This window comes from Carassius gibelio, chromosome B13, assembly GCF_023724105.1.
Source record: "Carassius gibelio isolate Cgi1373 ecotype wild population from Czech Republic chromosome B13, carGib1.2-hapl.c, whole genome shotgun sequence".
NCBI classification, from domain to species: domain Eukaryota; kingdom Metazoa; phylum Chordata; class Actinopteri; order Cypriniformes; family Cyprinidae; genus Carassius; species Carassius gibelio.
The window spans coordinates 11023181-11046480 of NC_068408.1; the positions used below are offsets into that span (position 1 = coordinate 11023181).

Consider the following 23300-nt stretch of genomic DNA (forward strand, 5'->3'; position numbering starts at 1 on the left):
AATCGAGATGCTTCCAATTTACAGTATTGTTATAATAGCAGTGATCAAGCTTCATTACCATGGAAAGATCCACATTGTGAAATTTAGTCTTAGATGTAATTCTACCATGATTAGGCTCCACATCACAGATGTCTGGGTTTTCGATCGGGTTACAGGTTGACAGCACACATTAAGAATGCATAAACTGACATCCTTGGCTGCTTCCATCTCTCTCTCCTCCAGAATGATCTTTACTCACATTCTGGCAAACAACCTCTGCAGGTCAACCTGACATTACAACCCCCCACACATCTCAGCCAGAATCAAAGTCTCCCTTTTTCAACACTAAGCAGATTTAATTGAAACATGCAGTTTCTGTAAAGTTACTTTAAAACAATATATTTTGTGAAAGCACTATACAAATATAGTTGAGCTGAATTGATTATTTTTTTTAAATAACTGAACTAAACCCTTGCACTGAATGTGGTTTGAAGGAAAGTAGACAAAGGCAAACAACCTATTTACAGTTGAACACTGAGTTGAATAAAGCACTTGGCAGTGCAGAGATCCTCATTCAGGACTCCAAGGGTTCTCAGACTGAAGTACCATACAATATATTGTTCATTTGTTAGTTCAAGAAGCACTTGAATTAAAATGAGGTCAAATGGGTCAATTTTGTGTATGAAGGTTTGAGAAACATAAGGACAATGTCATCCAGTAATCACAATAATAATATTTATTTTACATGTTTAAAAATATAAATAATATTATTGTTTAAATCTAAACTCTGTGCTCACTGAGGCTGCATTTATTAGACAAAAAATACAGTGAAAACCATAATATTATAAAATATTGTTACAATGACTTTTCCATTTTAATATATATTTAAAAATATAGTGTAATGTGTTGTCAAAGCTACAGTGATTCACCATCTTACTGTATGATATTGTCGATCATCATCATTTGTGTTCGAACATTATTAATGCTGATTGTCATCACACAGACACAGTCCATTTGTTTTACCATTTAAGCACGGCTCCATGCTTAGCTCTGGTGTGGGGTATCACTTCACTCAATCTCAGGTTTGAGTCCAACCAATGCCAGCTGAAATCTTCTGCAGACCATCATGGGTTAGTCTTACGCTGCACATAATGGAAACTCCTTTTTCTGCTTTCTTATGCATGAGTGTGGGTTTCAGCTTTAAAGACATTTCTGACCTGAACTGTCCCACAACTGTGAGGTGATGTCTGAGATTGTGCGTCTGAGTTTTAACTGCACAGAGTTCAGATTAACACAACAGTGATCCCTGTTTGAATTCATTACCTGTGAGAGGTTATTTAGCAGGGCATATTAAGGACTTACAGTAGGTTAAGCTTGCCAAAGTTAGATGCTGGGGCACATTAAAAGGTTGTCTGAGAAGGTAGATGCCAAAATGCATGTTTTTAATACTGCAAGTAGTGTTGGGTGGATTTCTAAATTGCAGTCTGTTACTGATTACCGATTAAAACTGTCGTTTAGTAGCATCATTAAGGTTGGTCATTTTCGGTAATGTATTCTAATACTTTTTAGATTACTTTTTTATCTGAATTTTTTTAAGCTAACCATTAAACATACCACATTGTTATAAAAAAGCAAGGTTTCTCATACTACACTTAATGTAAAAACTGAAAGTGGATTTGTGAGTGGATAAACATGCATTAATTAATTAATCATAAAAATATAAAAAAAAAATGTTTTTTACTTGAACACAATAGAAACATTTCATTTGACCTGCATGTAAATCTGACATTTAACCGATGTCAGAGAACTAAAACATGTGAATCTGTTGTTTAAGGAGTTTGGGTCACAGACTATTTGGGAATCACTGCATCAATAATTTATGAATAATTTATGGCCATCGTGTTAAAATATGTAATCATGTAATACATTAAAAAGTAATTGTAATCTGATAATGAGCATTTAAAAATGTAACATACTCTAATTCCACGTACGTAATATTTGGAATCTGATTATGTAATCCTACTACATGTAATCAGTTACTAGCCAGCCCTGATTGTAAGTGTTGTCAGATTTAAAAACAATCAGTGAAATGCCTTTAACAGTGTAAAGAGACCTTGCGGTAAAAAGACCATTAACATTTAGGTTTTATTTTAGTAATATTTTTGTACAATTATTATAACTATGGTGTTTATTAATATCTTGAATTAGCTATTATTTTAATATTTTCAGTTTTCAATCAGTTTTAAATGGCTTAGTTGCTTGAATTTAGTTTTAATAAAAAATAACAGCACCAATTCAAGGTGTCAAATATCAACACAAAGATGTTTCTCTTGTGTCAAATCTCATATTGTTTCTTTGAAATCCATTTCATGGATTCATAGTGTCCAGTGTTTTGCCAATGTGATAAAGTCTCAAAGTGTCATGTGCATTAGTTATAAGTGTCTGTCTGTTTCTGTGTTTGTCTTTGTTTAATGTGTTGTTGCCAGTGTTGGAGGTAACACATTACAAGTAACTCAAGTTACGTAATTAGATTACTTTTTAAGTAACTAGTAAAGTAACTTATTACTTTTTAATTTAGAAGGAAATATCTGATATCTTCAAATAAGTAACTCCAGTGTATGTATTGAGTGACAGCTCTTATGTTGACATGTTGAGAGAAATTTGGAGTAGGTGCAGAGGCTTTGAGTGCGCTGTGTGAATGTGATACTTACTGTAGTTCTAAACTAAATATGAACACATACATTATTCCTTAAAATTAATAAAAATAGTCGAATGCAAACTAGGGCTGCACAATTAATCTTCAGTCAGTAAAGCTGATTCTGTGATTAGCAGTAAATGTCCATCATCTGCTTTCAGAAGGAACGGCACTTAATATACGTCGAAGTCGTAGTTTACTGACAAGCTACGCAATATCGCGTTCAATATCCTAGTATTCCATAGCTTGTCAGCGATCTACTTGTCAGCTCTGTGTAGTAAGTGGCACTCCATTTGAAAGCAGGTGATGGATATTTAGTACTAATCACAGAACAAGCTTTACTGACGGGACACGCATGACAAGCGCATGTGATTAATAATGCAAACTCAGAATAAACTCAGTAAAAATTTATACAAACCTGCAATAATTAAATGTTAAATAAGTCAAATAGAATTTGTTTTTACTCCCATTTTATTAACCAATGTCTTTGCTGCTGACCTTCGATGATCCAATTCAACCATACTAAGCAATAATGACACATCTATGTTTCATTTTTGTTATTCCTGAATAGTGTTGAACTTTCTTCTCCTGCGTCATATTCTTCATGCGGTTAGTTTGAGCTGCACCTTCTACTGTACAGGTCTGAATTTACATTTCCTTCAGCCCGAGCCTCATTGATTTAGCTTTTGTCGTAACAGGGCTTTTACATTTGAAAAAAAAAGAAGAACTTTTATATATTAAAAACAAACAAGTAAGCCCAACGCAGATTTAAAAAGTAATACAAAAGTAATGTAATGCAATACTTTACATAAATTTTACTAAGCAACGTAATTAGTTCCTTTTTTAGGGAGTAGCGCAAAATTGCGAAAAATTTCCCAACACTGGTTGTTGCATGTGTACATTGTTTGTCATTAAATGTTGCTTTGTCTCTGCAGGTGGAGAGCGGAATTGTGGAGTACATGAGCTTATCTGCATCAGAAAAGGTAAGCGGCCACTTTAAACATAAAATGGCTGCCTCCTGTCCTGTACCGCTGCTTTGAACCCAGACATGGCACATTTATGCTGGTCTGGTCTTTTTTTTATTTTTGCTTTCCATACTGAAAGAGACAGTTTTGATGTCTGTTCATGCTTTCCACGTCTATCGGTCTGTATGTTGTTGTCATTATTTGACCTTCTATGCACTTTCCTTGTTGTATCAGTTATATTGAGCTTTCATATTTCAGTGTTTCCCATCAGGCTTTTTGGTTGTCTAAGTGTGCATGTTGTCAAACCTAACTATTCGTCCATTATCCATTCAGAAAGATTGTCATGGTTTGATTAATTCTTGAACTATCTTTGTGAAAAGGAAGAAAGGTTGAAAACCGTGTGTAAATTAATATTTATAAAGTGAGTATAAAAATAAAGACTATGTGTATAAGAAATATTTTTATTGTGCACAAAAGAGAAACTATATATACTGAAGGTTGTCAATGGATGAGACGTTAAACATTTTATTGGATAGTGCTGCTGTTTCTGAGTTCCTCAAGGGTTTATCCAGCTGTCTGGTTTGTTATCAGCTGGATGGCATGTTTAGTGAGAGCTCAGTCTCGGCAGATTTAACATCATTAGTGAGGATCTGTGGCCCCGGTGTAATAAAGTCTCATGGTCCAGGTGGACCGGATGAGCACTGGGTCTCTGCAGAGCTGAACCCATCAGTACTGATGACCCTACTTAGACATCACCAATGTCCAGTGGTTTAGTTTTTTCAAGCCTAAATGACACTCAAGGCCACATCTGTGTTGACTGGGAATGTTTAGATTTTATTTTTATTTAACATAATTGTATAATATCGCAGTTGAGCTGTCCATTAATACTTTTTAGAAGACAAGTTAATCACCACTTGTGTGTGTATAGTGTGTTTGTGTTAGTTTGTACACTCATCAGGCAACATCTATCCACTGTCAGTCAAAGTCATAGGTTTTTGATGGTTTAGTTTTTTTCTGACCGGTTATAGCTGAGATGAGTGTTATGGAGTGACTCACTAAAGTTGACATGCTACAAGTACTGTACATGTATTTGTGGGGATCTGTTTATATTAGTTTGATTTCTTAAACTGTGCACGGTATATCGCTCGATCCAATTATCCTGTGTTCAAAAAAAAAAGTATTAAAATATTTCAGACTGCTTTTTTATAGCTACTATAGTTAGCTGCAGTTCATTAGTAGCTTAACATGAACTGCACAGGGATAAAGGAGGAGAGAGAGAAATATGACCGTTTGGCATAATAAGAATAACAGAAAGCAGCATGTGAGAAGACAAAGAGGAACAGCTCTGCAGAAACTACACACTAGTGCTGTTTTATAATCAAAACACTTTAAGTTTAAACAGACCAGTGTTAATTTACTGCTGGCATGATGATATTTTAATGTCCCTCAAAAGCATAGCTGTTTATGAGGCCTATAAAATCTGGTAATGGAGGTGCTGCCTGCTCCCTTTCTATTCAAGTATGACTAGACATTATGTGTGTGTTTGCAGTATCATTTAGCAGACATATATTGTTGTGTTTCAGATTATGTTGCAGTATATCTCTCTATGAGTGTACAGGGTGCTGTTGTCTATGTTGCTTTTGTGTGTGTGTGTGAGGGTGTTATGACTGAGGGCGTGTGTGTGGGCCTCTGAGAGCACTTATGGTCTGTTGTTATGTGGGAGTTTACAACAGTGTGCAATGTTTTCCACTTTTGTGAGTGTTTTTGTGTCTGTAGTGTTTTGTAATTCAGAGGTGGCTAAGCATCCTGACATGCTTTTACCTGTTTCTATGACAACAGATACAGCCATTCACGAGTTCACCCTTACATCTAATCTGAAGGCAAATAGTAGGCATATTTTGGCGTGCTGTCCTGGGGGAGGGGTCCGGGCCCGGAGCATAGCCCGAACCCCAATAACTCCCCCATCCCTAATTTGGGATAAATAGATTAGAAGTGAGGAGTTGGGGTGGAGGAGGGTTGCCGAAAAACTGTCGTGGGACAGGAGGTAGGAAGACTGGATATATATATATACGCTTGCGTGCTATTTAAGATGATTAGCTAAACGAGATGCACCTGTGCCAAATTGGATGATTATCTGATCGTGCTTCTCCCGAACTTTGTTAATAAAACCACATACAATATCTAAGAAGAAAGCAATTTCTAGCTATGATAATAATTTACCATAAAAAGATGTGTGAAGATGGTTATTTGAAATCATTGCTATACACAAACTATATCTGACATGTCACATTAAGAAGAAGTGTAAGTATGCATTGTTTAGAACAGTTTTATTTAAGATAGATGTATTTATGTTAGGTGTGGTCACTCTAGATTGCTGATTAGGGTGTTTTAAGGGTAAGATGTAGTTTAGTTTGAGTTTCTCTCCTCCTTGGCCTGCTTTCTTTGGTTTGAATGGCTCAGCAGTGTCTTTACTCCAGATGTACCTGTTCTGTCCAGCTGTACTTTTCTCTGGCCCAGATTCTGTCCTGGCTCAGGTGATTTTTCTGATGACCTGGATTTACATCAGAAATGCAGTTCTGCATTGTGCAACAGGTGTGCAGACTCTTAACATGGACTCAGGGTTTTTTCTCCATTTCACAGAAGCTTTCTTTCTTTCACTTTTGTTGTTCGCCCAATTGATTCGCAGTTTCCTCTGACTTAGAAGGATACTGTATCTCCCAATCGCCCTGATCCCACAGGTAATCAGGCAAATCAGGGAACAGAAAAACAAGGTTCTGTTGGTGGCCCCGCTCTGGAGGAACCAGCACTGGTTCTCAGAGCTTTCTCGGCTGCGGACCTCCCCGAGAGCATGCTAAATACAATATCTCAGCCTAGAGCACCCTCTACGAGACGGCTCTGTGCCCTTCTTCTTTGCCTGGTGTATGGCCCATGATGTAGACCCATTTTCCTGAAACGCATCTAAGATATGATATAAGGGCTGTTGGATAAGGGTCAATGGTAGGGGTGGGAATCTATGGGTATTTCACGATTTGATTTAATTACGATTCAGAGGCCCACGGTTCGATCCAATTTGATTACGATTAATGATGCATCGATGCATCGTTGTCATACATCCCTTAGGGGTGGGAACCTTCAGATCTCATTTCGATTCTGGGAGTCATGATCAAATTCTAAAACTGTTTTTGCTCTAACTTTTTTCCCAATTATTTCTTATGCTGTGCAAGTACATCTTTAAAACTTTAGATATTACATAAAATGGCAGTTATATGCTTTTTGTTTGTAGTTAGAATCTCTGTTTGTCATTACTTCCAGCTTATAAATAGGGGTGTGAATCTTCACTGGTTTCACAATTACATTCAATTACAATTACCATCAACTCAATATCACGACGATCACATTCTTAGTTCTCAAAATTACTGCACATGGCTACATTTTCATATAAATACATTTTTTATTATATAAAATGCATTCCAAATGGCGTAAATGTAAGCATATCTAAAGTAAAACATGGCGAGTGGAAGCACAGACTGTCAAGCAATGTGCACGTGTCTCGCAGCTCAAATTCTGTAAAAATGAAGCCCGCCGCATCTCTAGCGTGCACACATGCCATATGCAGGAAAAATAAAAAAGCTCAGAATCGACTATGAACATTTCAGAATCGATGAAGAGAGAATCGCGATGCTTCGGACAAACAATTTTTTTATCCCACCCCTAGTCATTGGGAGTGGGCTCCACGTTCAATGTCTATGTAGCAGATATAGCAGCCTCACATGCTCCTATAGTTGGCCAGTCAATGGGCAGGAACAACTCATTTGTTCCTTTTTTAAAGGGTTCTTAAGTAGGTTCGTCCTGCCTCGCCCCATCAACATCCCTACATGGGACCTGCCCACGGTGTTGAGGGCTCTAAAAAGAGCTTCCTTAGACCCACTACAGTCAGTTGGCCTTCGTGCCCTGATGCCAAAAACTGCTCTGCTACTCACATTAGTATCTGTAAAGTGTTCTTTGGGCCTCCATTGCCCCATGGGAGTACGAGCCCACTCAACAAGAGGCATCGGTTTGTCCGTTGCAGAGATTTATGCCGCAACCAGGTGGTTCTCGCTGTCTACATTTACCAAGTTTTATAATCTGGATGTCCCGGCCTTACAGGCCTGGGTCCTTTCTGCTTAAACGGACTCACTCTGGCAATATGGCAAAACCAGTGCTTCAGGTGTTTGCCTTCTTCATTGTGTGCTGCTGACCCCCTCTGGGTTCCGTTCTCCGTTCTCCACTGTCAAGCCATTGGTTAATTTTTTAAATCACTGGTTTAAGGTACACTGCATTACTGAAAAGGCTTCAGTATTTGGAGAAAAAGCAGTTTTACCCATAGCATCTTAGCAGACGCAGTGCTTGTTCCCATATCTCAGTGAACTGAGGTTACTTTAGTAATCGAGTACGTTTTCTTTTAAACTATGTTTACAATCTTCTTCTGTTATTTTATTGCCCAATTAAATTTTCCATTTTGTTTAAATATTATATAAACCCCCATCCTTAATTTATTTGAATATATATTTTTATTTGTCCTATCAAGTTATCTAGTCTATTGATTTTACTAACTTTAATGATAAAACGAGGGTGAGGGTGAATATCATGTAAAGTTTTTATTTTAATCTCATTCTTTCGATAACTTCTTATTTTAAAATATTTATAAACTAATTTCCCATACAATACATATTTTTTCTCTATGTTCTCAAATGTCTACATCTCATTATCTCTGTAAAATTTATCAAATCTTTTAAGCCCTTTGCTAGCCTAAACCTTAAACATACATCATCAAAAGTATTTGGTTTAAAATCTGGGTCTTGCTATCCTGATTACTAAATTTCATCACTTTGCAAATTCTTGTCCAACATTTAACAGTTTCACCTATACAATAATAACTGGTATTTATTCTTTCTCCCACAAAGTATTAATGTGCTAATTGCATTTAATGACCCAGTTACCATATTTTTCCACTTTGATACATTATCCGCTTGACATTTTATTTTCAGGTGAACCGTTCCTTTAAAACTGTGCAGGTTTAAAAAGTCTACTGTAAATGTTCCTTCTTTGAGCACTGAGCCGTACCTCGCTTCTGTGTGTGGAGACTGACAGGAAGAACTCTGAGTACTGTGGATTATTTTGTCCTGTTATTGATGTCTGTGACTCAGGCCTCTTTGACTAAACTGGCATCTGACTGCAGGACTTTCAGAAGGACTTGTGACTAATGGATTTTTTTCCATCTGCAAGATGGTTAAATGTACCTTACTGTGATTTGAGTATATTTCAAATAGATCCTGAAACAACAGAAATATTAAAAAATCACAGAACAGGAAAGAAGAAACATGATGGCAAGTGGGTTAGGAGGGAAATGATTTCATTGCATTGATCAGGAAATGAACAGGCTGTAAATCAATTAGCATCACTAAAAATAGCAAATGGAGGCGGAGAGCTGTTTTATAAGTGTTTGTTTGACCAGAATCACACGAAGTGTCTTTTTGCGTAGCATTTACTGTATATTTTAGGATGTTTATCAGCCTTGTATCTGTTGTAAATCTGTCACCAGTGTTAAAGTATATAATAATTTATCCTGTTGTTATTGTTCGCTTATGCTATTGATGTCTTACCGCAGTTTGTAATTGTTTAGATGCAGTAGGGATGTTAGTGTCTTTGTTGTCAGGAAGCACTGTGGCAAACATCAAAGAAAATTAGATTTCCATCATTACTGTTGCATGCGCACAAATGTGTTGTGCACGTGACTAGGCTAAACTAACAACAGATAACAGGTTCACTATACCTATAAATTTGTTTTTTTTTCTCAAGAATTTAGCTAATTATGTTACTTGTGTCTAATAATGTCTGTGTCTTCACAGTGTCCACCATGACAAAAAAGTGTCATCATTTGCATTTGGCCATTGTTTGTTCTGTGTTGTGACGTCCTCCTGCTAAAAACAGCAGCAGCTAGCTAGATTATGCAGTTAAGTGGCTAAACAGGATCAGTGACAGCAGGAACTCTGTTGCCATGGTTAAGAGCTGCTGTTATGTAACAAAGATCATTCCATGGAACATTCTTTTATTTTATTTTTTCACTCTCTGCCGGAATGGACAGAATCCATAATGTTCCATTCCAAAGTAGTGAACCTGACATAATGACTTTTGACCTTATCTTACCCTGATTGGACTTTGGCAATATTTCAGATTTCATTCTTATCATCAATACTGTTAATCTGTAATATGATTTATTGGTCATTTTTAAACTCTTAAAGGTGCCCCTGACTTCACAGCCATTATCATATTTTGTATGGTTTCTACCTGTGACACATTTGTAGCTTGTAACTTTTAACCAGCAACCTACAAATTACATAGATTTTAGTTTTTAGAATTCCAATGAAAAAACAAAGCACAGAGTGATATTCTAGATAACTGTAATAGAGTGATTTAAAGTTATTTAAAATTGAAGGATTTCTCTTTTAATATTTAACTCCGTTCCTGTCAGGCCCTGTGGGACAGAATCACATTGCATAATTTGTGTGAATAATTCACACTTACTCTTGCAGAATGGGTCTATGTGTGGAACCACAGAGTCAAATTCACACTCCCAGAAAGCTGTGATTCAGTTCAGTGCAGAAATCATCGCTGGTAAGTTTATTTCTTCCCTAAGTGGGAAACCAACCGTCTGGAACTGGGTCATTTCCCTCTGTCATCCTGAAATATGGGGCCACACAGAGCAGAACTAGCAGATAGTGTTGCAGTTACATTCTATCATCTCTGTAGTTTTTGATGAATGAAGGAAGGTGATCGGGTGAAACCCTTTGCACCCACTGTGAACATTTCATCTTTGCTCTGTTTCTGCATGGCTGGTCTCTTTCTCTCAGTAATGTAATGCCTTTCTCTTTATTTTTAAGTGCTGCTCAGACTGATCTGTGATTGAATCCCTGATCCAAGATCAAGCAGAAATCTGCTTTAAAAGACAAACTACTGGAAATTAATATGTTCTCACCATCACAAAAAACCTTTTTGGTTTGAATACAAATTTGAATGCTGATCCTCAACCAGTAATGTCAACTGACTGGAAAGATCAGGAAAAAGTCACAGAAATTCTTAACTCTAATGTACCTTATTGGGCTAATAAATAAATCTCTCTCTTTCTCTCCACAGTGTCTCCTGAGGCTCTGGGGTTCCTGTCTGGCATTGGTGTGTTCATCTTTCTTGTGATTGTACTCTTTCTTTACCTCAATAACAAATTATCCCTTGAGAGTGCCAACCAGCTGTCCAGCCTTGACCAGTACAGAAAAAGCACAGAGCCAGCAGGTTTGTTGCTGTTTTGTTGTTGTTGTTGTTGTTGCTGTTGTTGCAATTGTGTGCATGTCTACAGTACAGTGACCCCTGTATTTGCACACTTAAGCCATATTTAAAATTTATAATATAGAATTATATACTCTACTGTTCAAACATTATGGACAGTAATGGAAAAAAATTAATTCATGTTTTTTTTATTTTTTGCTTTTAAGTGACAGGAAAGGTATTAATTATGCTTTTTATAATGTTAAATAGGCCTATTTCTAATTTAAAAATGCTTTTTGTTTAGCTTTCAACATCATATACTTTTTTTCAACCTTAGTGTATATTGAACTTGACCTGCTATGACACCTGTTTAAATTTGAGGGAAACTGAAAATGTGTTTTCGGCTGGTTTCAGTGTTTTGTTTAAAAAAAAAAATTTTTTTACGTGACCTAAGTATCTAGAAGTGTACAAAAAAAACTTTTTAGGGTCTCTGTAAAAGAAGGTTCAGGAAGTTTTTGTTTTATAACTGCAGATATTATTAATTGTCAAGGGAGTATTGTTTTTTTTTTCCCCACTTGTGAACTGGTTGTGGTTTTGCAGTAATGATGAAGAGAAACAGAAATGCCGGATGTACTGTACAGTATGGATTTCCATCCCATCTGTAAACGTTTCATTGAGCTGGATTGAGCAACAGTGTTTTGAACTCTTTGCACTGGTATTTTTAGCATAGTAGTGGCCATTCATAAAAAGACAACCTGATTTATTTCTCTAATCTAGAGTAAAATAACCTCATTATAGTATGTGATGACTGAGACCAAACCATGGTGTTTTTGAAGCTGAGAGGTCCAGTATAACATGAGTCCAGATTCCCAAACACTGCGTGGCAGTCTCCAGAGAGGTAATTATCTGCTAAGCTCCAGATCAGAGTCTGTGAGAATTACTAACAGAGCTTAATTAGCACCACTTAGATGATGGAGAGGTTTCTAAGAGACTATTTTGGTGGTGTGGGATTCTGGAATATGCTTCACAACCCTTCCTGTTTGTCTGTCAGGCACGGTGACGTGATGAGCTGATCAGCTTGTGATCTTTAATGCCAGACGCTGATTGGAGAGAACAGATGCCACTGGCCAATTATCAGATCAATAGTATGTGTGACGAATGTGAGTGTCTGAAAATGAACCAAGGGATCATGTAACATCCCTGAGAGAAATCCGGGAAGCAATCCAAACACACTCAGGATCAAATGTCTACATTGTCAGTATATATGCACCGACACACACTCGCACAACAAAACTGGCTTAAATAACTCAATGAACCATGCACATTTTTACATACAACTACCTTTTGTTTGAAACCATAAAGCTCTCAATCACACCTACACACTTATACTGTTGACAGGGGCACTTGATGCCCACACACACACACACACACACACACACATCCTACTGACAGGTTCTGGATCCAGGCATCACTGAGCTGCCCACACACAGCACTTTATATAACTCTGCTCAGCATCAGAATCAGTGGCATAATCAGAATGGCATTTACTGGATAAGTATGTTTGCACTTATTTGACCTGGTGAGCCTATGACAAAGCACAATAACCATGGCTGTGTACTAAACATGACATTGTAAATGTGTAGCATAGTGCAGTGGTTCTTCATTACCTGGATGTTTTGGTAGGGTTGTATGAACAGTAGAGCAAAACAATGCTGAATGTAAATATAAACTGCAGTGAACTTTACCATTTATATTACAGATCCTTTCAAAAGTTCAGGGCCTGTAAGATAGTTTCATGTTTGTAAAAGTCTCTTATGCTCAAGGCTGCATTTAGTTGACCAAAGATACAGTACAATTAGTAATATTGTGAAATATTAAGATTTAAAATAACTTTTTTATTTAATGATTTTCAAAATGTAATCCTATAATTTTTAGTTGTGACACATGATCCTTTTAATATGTCTGTGAAAACCATGATCATGATTCTGTTATGAAAAAGTTCATAAGAACTAAATTTATTTGAGAAGTTATTACTGACACTTTTGATCAATTTAATGCACATTGTTGCAGTATTAATCCTTAAGTTTTTACTTGTGTAAATAATTGAATTGTGTAAAATTATTTAAAGTGTAAAAGTTCACTGACTGTGGTGGTTTGTAATGTCATCTGTAGTCATTTAGTATCTTGCTGTGCTGAATGTCTGGATGGCCAGTCGAGGGTAATGTCAGATTGGCAGTTTTTCATGTCACTGCCCAGAGGTCCTGCAGGGATGCTGGCCATGATTCCTCTGTCACAGTCAAAGTGGATGTGAGGTAATTTACGTATTAAGCCAAAAAGCAGGACACCCTATTCAACACTATTACAATGACTGAGGTTATTCAACCTTACACCCTGCAGGAAGGAGCTCCCTTGTGGCATTCTCTGTCTAAAAAAATATATCAACAGAACTCCTTTGCCCTCCGTCTCAGGGGAACATCTACTTAATGTTTGCTGCCAAATTTATAAGACTTCCAAAAGAATAAATTTCCTGGACGAAAACTCTGAACCTGATGTCCGTGATTGCCTGGACCATCTGCTGTATATATTGCAGCTGCATAAAATACAATCATTATACGTAATTACAATTATACATCGTAAAATACGCACATCTGATTGTGCTCAAAGGCAGTTTGGCTCATTCCTGGTATCAGTCTGTGTGTGGTTTGTGGCTGATTTTGAAAAAGCATTAATTTGCTATGATGATGTGAGATTTGACCTTTCTGACTTGCCTCACCTGCAGGGCCAGCACCACGGGGGGCTTGAGCCCCCTCACTCGGACTATCTGCCCCCTCACTCAAAATTAGTGTGAAAATAGATTTTATTTCTGAAATATAATGGTTTATTTGTAAAAATACAGTTGCCAAATGCATAGGCTTTCTAGCATTAATATGATGATCGTAGTTAGTTGGTTATTTCAGTGTATTGTTATTGTTTGTTGCTTTTCAAGTTGTTCTTAAAATGATGCTTCTGTTAAATCGGTCCTAATGAATGTGTTACGTCAGGGAATCAGTCGCAATAATCTTGTGTTTTATTATTAAGCACACACAAGTATTGCTGGTGGTTGTGGTGGTATCGCTTTTCTGTATTTGTGGTAAAACTGCTGCCTAAGACAGATTATTTCCTGTATGTCAGATTTTTGAATTTGTTGCCTGTGCGATTTTGTTTTATTAAATAGCTACGCTACTCTGCTATCTGTACCTTTAAGTACCTTTTAGTAGGGTCATTCACTCAGAACATCATACTTTTTCATGTCATCAAACCTATGCAGTTAAAAAAAAATACAAAAAAACACTCACAACCAAAACACTATCTGTGTGAACCCAGTATTCTAATATTTGTAGTAGTAGCAGGCAAGCTTGTTTACGGTCCTACACAAATGTGAATGTGAATAGGCCACAAAAGATTTTTATTTTTGCTACATCATTGTCCTGTTTCATTACCTCAGCCTCTTCATCAGTGCTGCGCTGCCGCTGCCGCTGGTGCTGGCTCTGCTCACCTGTATAGCATTTGTTTGACTAAGAGGATGCTGGGATTTCTCAACTCCTAGGAGACTTTATGTACTGTCATTTAACTGCTTTATGAATCATGAGTTTATGATTATGGAAATTTTGTGTTATTTAAAGATGTTTTGTTTCCTTTTTCATTTCTTTTTTTCTTTTAGGTGCTCAGATCACTTTGTTTAAAATGGGTTTGCCATTTCAATTTTTAAGATTTTAGATTTTAAGCAGTCTACATGATCATTGGACATATATTCTTCAGAAATTGACCAATCAAACCTGCCATCCATAGCAGCATGGCATTTTTTAAGAGCTTCCAGCAAAGGCTCCCTTCCATGTCCGCTGTGTTGGAATCAGTGTCAGAAAAGGTGGATGACCTGGCTTATGCACTGAGTGATGTCACATTCACGGTGAGCGGAGAACTCGCTGAGCATGTCAACACCATCATCCATAAAGTCCAGGCCGAGGAGCTGAAGAGGATTCGTAAGAAAGAGGCCGAAGAGAAGGAGGCTGCAGCACGGCAGGCCCAGGAAAGAGATCCTCTTCTGGGTAGGACTGAAATCCAGACCCAGGCTGTATGCGGCCTAGTGAAGGACCCTGAGCCTCAGACTACAAGCAACGACACCGGTTCACTGCTGTCCACTGAGACTTTCTCTACAGAAAGTGACCTCTCACAGGCTCCTGACACACTGAAAGAAAAGTTCATAGCGCAAAATGGGGCTGATTCACTTTCGGTACTACAACAAAATGGATCCTGTGTTATAGAAAGAACTGAGTCCACTAAACTAAAAACATCTAGAAGCCCAGCAGATGGTTGTGAGGAGAAGAAATCTAGTAATATTGAGAGACCAGCTGAAGGTGAGAGGATAAGGCTACTGATTTTTCCCTCAGTTATCTGAACTTCACTGGATGACTGTGTCTGAAAAAAGGGAGCCACTATCTTTTCTTTCTTTAAAATCCACCTGGAATCTTTCAAACTGATCTGGGTCTGTCTGATCTCTTCATCTGTTGGGAATGATCTTTGCTGCAGTCGAAGTACTGCTTTGTTTTCCCTCACTTTAATCTGTATGAGAAAACCTGAACTCTCTGCAGTTGCTGACTCTTCATATGTATCTCAAGTTCATGCTTTTCTCCCTGTCTCTTATTCTTTATGTGTAAAAAATACAGGGGATTTGGTTTTCCTGATTTAGCATAAATTACTTATGCATGCCACTGCCGTTCTTGGACTCTAAAACCTCATTTTTCACAGATGTTTGTGTATATTTTGGCTAAAATAATTATGACAATATCATCTGGATTCTTATTATGTGGAATTGTTAAACTATAGCGCCCTCTAGTGTCTGTGCTGAAGATTAGAGTTAAAAATATCTGTTGTTTGTGGTATGGCAATGTTACAAAAATGCTAAACCGGCATGAGCCATATCCATTATATGTAACATACTATACACGAAAAGATTTTTTTATTCACTGAATTCCCCTAATTTAAGAATTTAAATGATACATTATCTATAGATCTTTATACAGTTATATCAGTTTTCCATCATCTTTATTGCAGAAGTATGTTAATCAAGTCATATTATTATATTGCTCATTTTCTCTTCTTTTGTTACCTATATTTGGTGACATACCAGTGCTTAAGGTGGAGAACATTGTGTTAAAACTTTCTCAAATAATTTCTTCTTGCGCTCAAAATTCAAGCGCTTGTTGGTGTGGTTTTAAATGGTCCCCTTTCTCTTGTTTTCTTTGTCTCAGATAAGAGTTATGTGAATGCAGACTATCACTGCTCGTCGTCAGACAGTGATGATGAGGTGATTGGACAGTATCAGGAAGCCGTGTCTCGATCGCAGGGTCTCAGGGGTGGGTCAGCGGGGACTCACTCACGCCACCAGAAGGGCTATGGCTGGGACACACGGCAGAAATACTGCCCCCTAGCGGCTGAATATGATGGCTACAGCAGTGAGGCCTCAGCAGATGATGGTAAATTTACACCTCACACAAAAAGCTGCATTCTCTCAGCTCATCATGAGACTTTTATTATGGGGTGAAAATGGAGTTTAATGCTCATTGTGAAATGGAAGAGTAATTTTTTTTAGGGGTTACTCTTCATCTAAATGATGTAGATAAAAAAATAATAAAATTAATTGATAATAAAAAAATGGTAAAAAAAAAAAAAAAAGTAATGTTGTGACATAGTAGAACAATTTAAAATACCTGCTTTCTGTTTGAAAATATTTCAAAATGTGATGGGAAATCTGAATTTACTCCGTTCTTTAGTGTCACATGATCCTCCAGAAATCATTCTAATGTGTTGATCTGAAATTCAAGAAACGTTTTATTTCAATTCTTAACTTTTCTTTTACATTTACATTTTATTATTTAGCAGATGCTTTTATCCAAAGCGACTGACCCTAAAATTTTGAACAGTAGTGTGATGTGTAAGTATGATTTGTGTATGATGTGTATGATTTGGCATCTTAGAGGACTGGCCAAAGAAGATAGAATGGAACCCAAATAAAGCCATGCTTTTCCATTACACTAGATGGCGCTGCTCAACTACTTATCTTCTGCTTAGGGATGGTTGTTTTTCACTGGAATTTTGGCATCAGAGTTTATTTTTTATTTTTTTTAAGAACATTCAGTAACAGACACTGTAGTAAAAAAAAATCTGAATTAAACCTGTTTTCAATAAAAATGGCTGTGGGTTGCTCTTTTTCTGGAATGAGTGATTCTTACAGAGAGCAAAGGGTTTAGATCATGAGACCAGGACAGTTCTGGAAGAACACATTTTTGTGTAAGAAGCCAGAACACGCTTTTTCTCCTTTCTTCTACACAAACACACTCCCTTCCTTCACACGCTAGTTTAACTCACATAGCTACAGTATAAAGAAAGATGAGAAAACAGAGTAAGAGAGTTCTTGGCTGTGTTCTGCTTCTCACGGAAAAGGAAGATTAGCATGTTATTCTGTGTTTTGGATGAAGATGATGGTCTCTGCTTTTATATCAGACAGATACAGGACTATAAGATGATTTTTGTACTTCCAGCTGCCTATTTCAGTTGTCTGCAATTTCTGCTGTAATCATTGCAGATACTCCAGTAAACAGAGAAGAGAGATTATAGAGGGCTATGAAGAGAAATAATGAAAATATGTCAAAGGGAAGGGCTGTCAGAAAGAAAAAAGCAGGAAGCTGGTGGATATGTCTCTCTGATTTCCCTCTCTGTTTCTGTGAACTGCTGTACAGAGAGACAGATAGAGCTGCATGCTTTTCTCGTGAGCTGTTTTCCTGGAGGCAAGAGAGGCTGTAGCCTCAGGCCATCTGTATAATACATGTGGAGCTAACACACACACACACACACACATTTACATATACACTTACACACTCATAATTCTTGACTGCTCACAAACACATAAAACACACACACAAAATCACATTCTTACTGACATTCTTATATTCATACATAACAAATGAGCTGAGTGTTTGTTAACTTGAAAACCAAGTTAAGTGAGCCGTAAACTGTTCCTGTGGCTCAGTGGTAGAGCATTGCATTAGCAGCACAAAAGGTTGTGGGTTCAATTCCCAGTAAACACACTGGTGTAAAAAAATAAAATAAAATAATAATAATAATTGTAAAGCCAGAATGCACTGTAAGTCAGTTTGGATAAAGGCTTCTTCTAAATGCATAAATGTAAATGTCATGTTGCTAATCGCTCAGTGAAGTCCTGATGATACTGAATTTTATAGCAATTGCATATATTCTGGTGTTCTGATCAAATTGAAACATGAGAGATGTCTGACATGAGAGCTGATCAAAACATCATTAAGATATAGGCACTCTCTCATAAACACAGACAGAGATTTCTCTTGCGCTTGTTTATAGCCGGAGGTTGAAAAGCTGCAGTGTTTATGATCAAAGACGTCATTCAGCATTGAGACAGAAGGCAAGCGGACGTGCTCCTCCATCATCTTAATCATAGTGATGTTTCTTTCCTCCATCCTCATTAAAAGTGAATTTTGATTCCGAGTTTCCTTCTTTTGTACTGTCATATCTTAAATGTTGTGATGTAAAATGAAGAAATAATATTTCTGATTCTGCTCTATTTCTAGGTCATAAGTAAATTTGTGACATTGATCATGTGAACTTCAGATGTTCTTGCTTTCATGGAAGTACAAGATGCTCTTTGTATTGTTCTTAAATCATGCTGGAGATCATGCATCAGCAGTTGGATTTACATAATCAGCTCAAGTGCATGCTGTCACTAAAGTATTAATAATAATAATAATAATAATAATTTGTTAAAATAAGTGAAACTGCAAAAACTAAAAACGTTTAGGTTATAACTTAATAGTAACTCACTTTTGTTGTTGTTGTTTAATTCATAATCATTATAGTTGTTGTTTACAAATAATAACAAAAATATTTTTTGTAAAAAAAATATTATCAACATAATTTGACACTGGGAAATAGATTAATAATTGTAATAGTAATAATTTAATAATTTTCATTACAAAATTTATTGTCAGCATAATAATTTGAAAAGTTAAGCTGCAAAAACAGTTGCTGTTGTTGTTTTTGTTGTTAGTAATTGTTGTTGTTTATGAATAATAACAATAATTTGTAATTTTTTTATTACATATTGTATTATCAGAATAATTTTAAACTGAGAAATTGATTAATAATAATAATAATAATAATAATGCTTTACTATCATTATTATTCTAATAACAACTATTATTATTATTATTATTATTATTATATTAAATGAGAAAGAGTGAAAAATATTATTACTGAGAACTAACATCTAGGAAGTGAGGGAGTTTAAAGAAAGTGGATAACTAATCCCCCACTTGAAAATTCACAGCAACTCTTCCCAATAGTCAAAACCAGTTACCCCAGCCACACTCACACACAACAGAAGTGTGTGTGTGTGTGTGTGTGTGTGTGTGTGTGTGTGAGAGAGAGACAGAGAGAGAGAGAGAGATCTTCCTGCCCTGACCAGCAGCATGTTACTATGGCAACAGCCACTTGGTTCACTTTCACTACAGAGCAGTTTAACTTGTAGTGTGAATGCAGGTAAATCAGGCCACATTTTGCCATTCACCTCAATTTCAGAGTCTCATTAAACCACTAACAGCATTAGAATATCCCGTAATTTTCATCATTTGAAATTTTGAAATACACTGATTTGTTTAATTTAATCATACACACATGCACAGTGATTTGTAGCTATTGGAGGACAACTGAATGATTTGTGAAGATGCAGGTGTAAGAGATGTTCTTACTAAAAGGACAGGTTTTTACACTTGAAATGAGCTTATCCCTTACGAAAGGAAAATATATTTACCAATATATTTCTTAAAATATATTGTAATATATTATTTTCCCTTTTTATTTTCTAATATTTAATATATTTAAATACATTTAATAATATATTGATGCTACATATATTATATAATATATTGCAAAATATATAAATGATTGCCGCTTTTAATATATTGCAATATATTGGAAAAAAATATAAATATATATAAGAATATATGCCTAATATATATATATATATATATATATATATATATATATATATATATATATATATATATATATATATATATATATATATATATATATAAAACATGATATTTTCCAATATATTGCAATATATTTTTGTTTCATAAGGGATGTTACAGACCTATGAATGCCATATAACAAGTTGTACCATAAATTACAAGCCTAATAGATATTTCTGGTCTAATGCTGCAGCTTTTGTCAGAATTAGAGACCATGTCAGAATTAATTATATTGAGTTAGTGAAATTACAATATTGCTTCATTCTGCCCTTATGCAGAGTTACTTTCACTCCAGTGAATGCATTTCAATGCAAATATCATATTTGCATCACATCACACTTTTTTTTGTTTTTTCATATTGCTTGAGAACATTGTGCTAAATGGCACTAAATGCATCTCTCTCACTTTGCTCCACATCAGTAAACTGTATCCAGCGGATGAGACGGACTCCACCATTGGATGAGCTGCAGCCTCCACCCTATCAGGATGAGAATGGGTCGCCACGCATGTCATGCACACCCTCTGACCTGGACGATGCCAAATGTGACCTTTCCCAGGGGAGCGATAGCCCCAGACACAGCTATGGAAAATGTCCAAGTGAGGTCAGCGGCACACAGGAAACAGAGAGTTTCCTTAACAAGGGCTATGAAGAAGATGTGCCCAGTGACAGCACTGCTGTACTCAGCCCAGAGGTGAGTGTTTCAGCAAAATAATCTGTATATACAAAAATTTCCTCTTTACCAGGGTTAGAAATGAACATATGTACAGTGCATTGCGAAAGTATTCATTTTTTCCACATATTGTTACATTGCTACCTTATAAAAACTGCTTTAAATTACCTTTTTTCCACATCTACAAAAAAAAAAATCTGCTGCAAGGTTCATAGAAGCGTGTAGCTTCCATTATCAATAATGGACAACGTTTGGAACAACCAGAACCCTTACTAGAGCTGGCCTCCTGGTCAAACTGAGAAATTGATGGAGAAGGGCTGTGGTTAGTGTGGTGACCAAGAACCTGTTAGTCACTCTAGATGAGCTCCATGATCAAATGCAGAGATAGGAGAAACCTACAGAAGGACAAACATTACTGCAAAACTCCACCGATCTGGGCTTTATGGCGGGTGTAGCCAAATGAAATCCTTTCCTCAGTTAAGACACATAAAAACACACTTGGAATTTGCAAAAAAAAAAAAAAAGCACCTAAAGAACATTCAGACTCTGAAAGAAGATTATCTGGTCGGATGAACCTCCATTCCAAGTATCATGTTTGAAGGAAACCAGCTCTGCTCATCACCTTCAGAGTACCATCTCAAAAGTAAAGTATGCTGATAGCAGCCTTATGCTGTGGGGCTGTTTTGTATAAAAGAAAAGATCAGTGCAACAAAATATTGAGATGGCTTTAATGAAAACCCAGTCCAGAGCATTCAGGACCTCAGACTGGGCAGAAGGTTCACCTTCCAACAGGACAATGAGAGTGGCCCAGCCACAGCCTGAGCTTGAACCCAATCAAATATTCAGCATTTATTCCACATCATTCAGAAGTTTGGGTCAAATTTTTTTTTTTTTTTTTCAGCAATGACAATGTGTGTGTGTGTGTGTGTGTGTGTGTGTGTGTGTGTGTGTGTGTGTGTGTGTGTGTTTGTGTGTGTGTGTGTGTTTATGTGTGTATATTCTTCTTTTTTTTTGACAGATATGAGGGCATGGAATTGTGAACGGTTTTTCAAATGATCTGTGTATTTGGAATGAACAAATTTAGATGTGTAAATGGTGATTCTCTGTTCAGTGCAACAGTGATGTGGGCTAAATTCTTTGTTACAAATTAATTTTTACATCTGGCAACTGAAATATCATGTATACGAATCCTTTTTTGTTAGCTACTGTATATTCAAAATTCCCTCAATGCATCAGTTTTAGAAGACCTTGGTCTTTATTAGTTTAGTTTACCTCTCAGTTTTTAGGGCATTGCTGTCACATGTAATTAGCTAAAGTATTTTAATGGTCTCATTACCTTGTCATCACATGCATACAAATACAGATGCATGCACTAACGCCTTCATAATTGAATATGCATGTGCTGTAGACACCTCCGTAATAATTGATATGTTTACAGCAGTGTGATACAGCACTGAATGTACCGAGCCACATCTTCTGTCTAACTTTGATATATGAATGGTAGCAATAAAAATCCTAGCCATCAGTCATTGAAAATATCTTCATCCATCATGAAATTTGTCATAACTGTCTGTTTTTAGTATTAAAGCAGTCATATAAGAGCTCATATAAATGTAAACTCCTGCACAGGTACGATATTGATCTACTTACCATGCACTACCTCGAGTGTCAGATGGTAACTGTTACTCCCTCGAAATCTCTTTCTTTTTCTGTCAATCATCTCTGTAGAATCTGTCTGCACGTGGATCGGCGGCTCAGCTTCCCAAAGGTTACGACCCTGAGCCTCTCTCTCAATATGGAACTCTCGACGTCATCTTTGACTACGATTCGTCTGACCAGCGTCTGTCTGTCACGATAACAGCGCTGACAGACATTCCTTCTCTCAAACGCACGGGTAACATCTCCTGGCAGGTGCATCTGGTGCTGCTGCCCACCAAAAAACAGAGGGCCAAAACCATCATCCAGCGTGGCCCCTGCCCCGTCTTCACAGAGACACTTTACTTCAGCCATATCGAGTCGGAGATGATCGGGAATTATGCCGTCCGGTTCCGCTTGTACAGCATCCGCAGGATGAAGAAGGAGAAGGCTCTTGGAGAGAAGGTGTTCTACCTCACCAAACTCAACCTACAGGGCAAGATGTCAGTCCCCATAATACTGGACCCCTACTGCAACATACCTGTAAGTGTGATAAAATGTAATTTCCAAAAGTTACCAGTAAACCAGTAAAAATGCTTCTTTCTAAATATATATATATATATACACATCTGTATGCATGTATACACAAAAACAAATATTATAATATTATATTTCAAATTAAATGCAGTTAATTTTCAGTAATCAAATAGTCCTGAAAAAATGTATCATGGTTTTCAAACGTATCATAGTTTCAAATAATAATCAGGATAACTGACTGATAATATTTTTATTATGAACATTGATAAGGAGAAGAAATTACTGATTATTTGATGGATGATATGACACTGAAAACTGGAATAATAACTAATGAAAATTCAGCTTTATATATATATATATATATATATATATATATATATATATATATATATATATATATATATATATATATATATAT

The 23300-nt window shown here is 36.5% G+C and overlaps 1 protein-coding gene across 1 annotated transcript in view; it reads left to right on the forward strand.

Moving 5' to 3' along the window:
• The first annotated feature begins 10837 nt into the window (after window positions 1–10837).
• Window positions 10838–23300, forward strand: part of LOC127969790 (synaptotagmin-14-like) — a 22786-nt gene continuing 10323 nt past the window's right edge. Inside the window, exons 1-5 of the mRNA XM_052571892.1 lie at window positions 10838–10965; window positions 14639–15332; window positions 16227–16451; window positions 20460–20731; window positions 22439–22888. Of these exons, the coding sequence (XP_052427852.1) occupies window positions 14771–15332; window positions 16227–16451; window positions 20460–20731; window positions 22439–22888 (1509 nt within the window). The 5' untranslated portion in view covers window positions 10838–10965; window positions 14639–14770. The remainder of the gene's footprint in view (window positions 10966–14638; window positions 15333–16226; window positions 16452–20459; window positions 20732–22438; window positions 22889–23300) is intronic.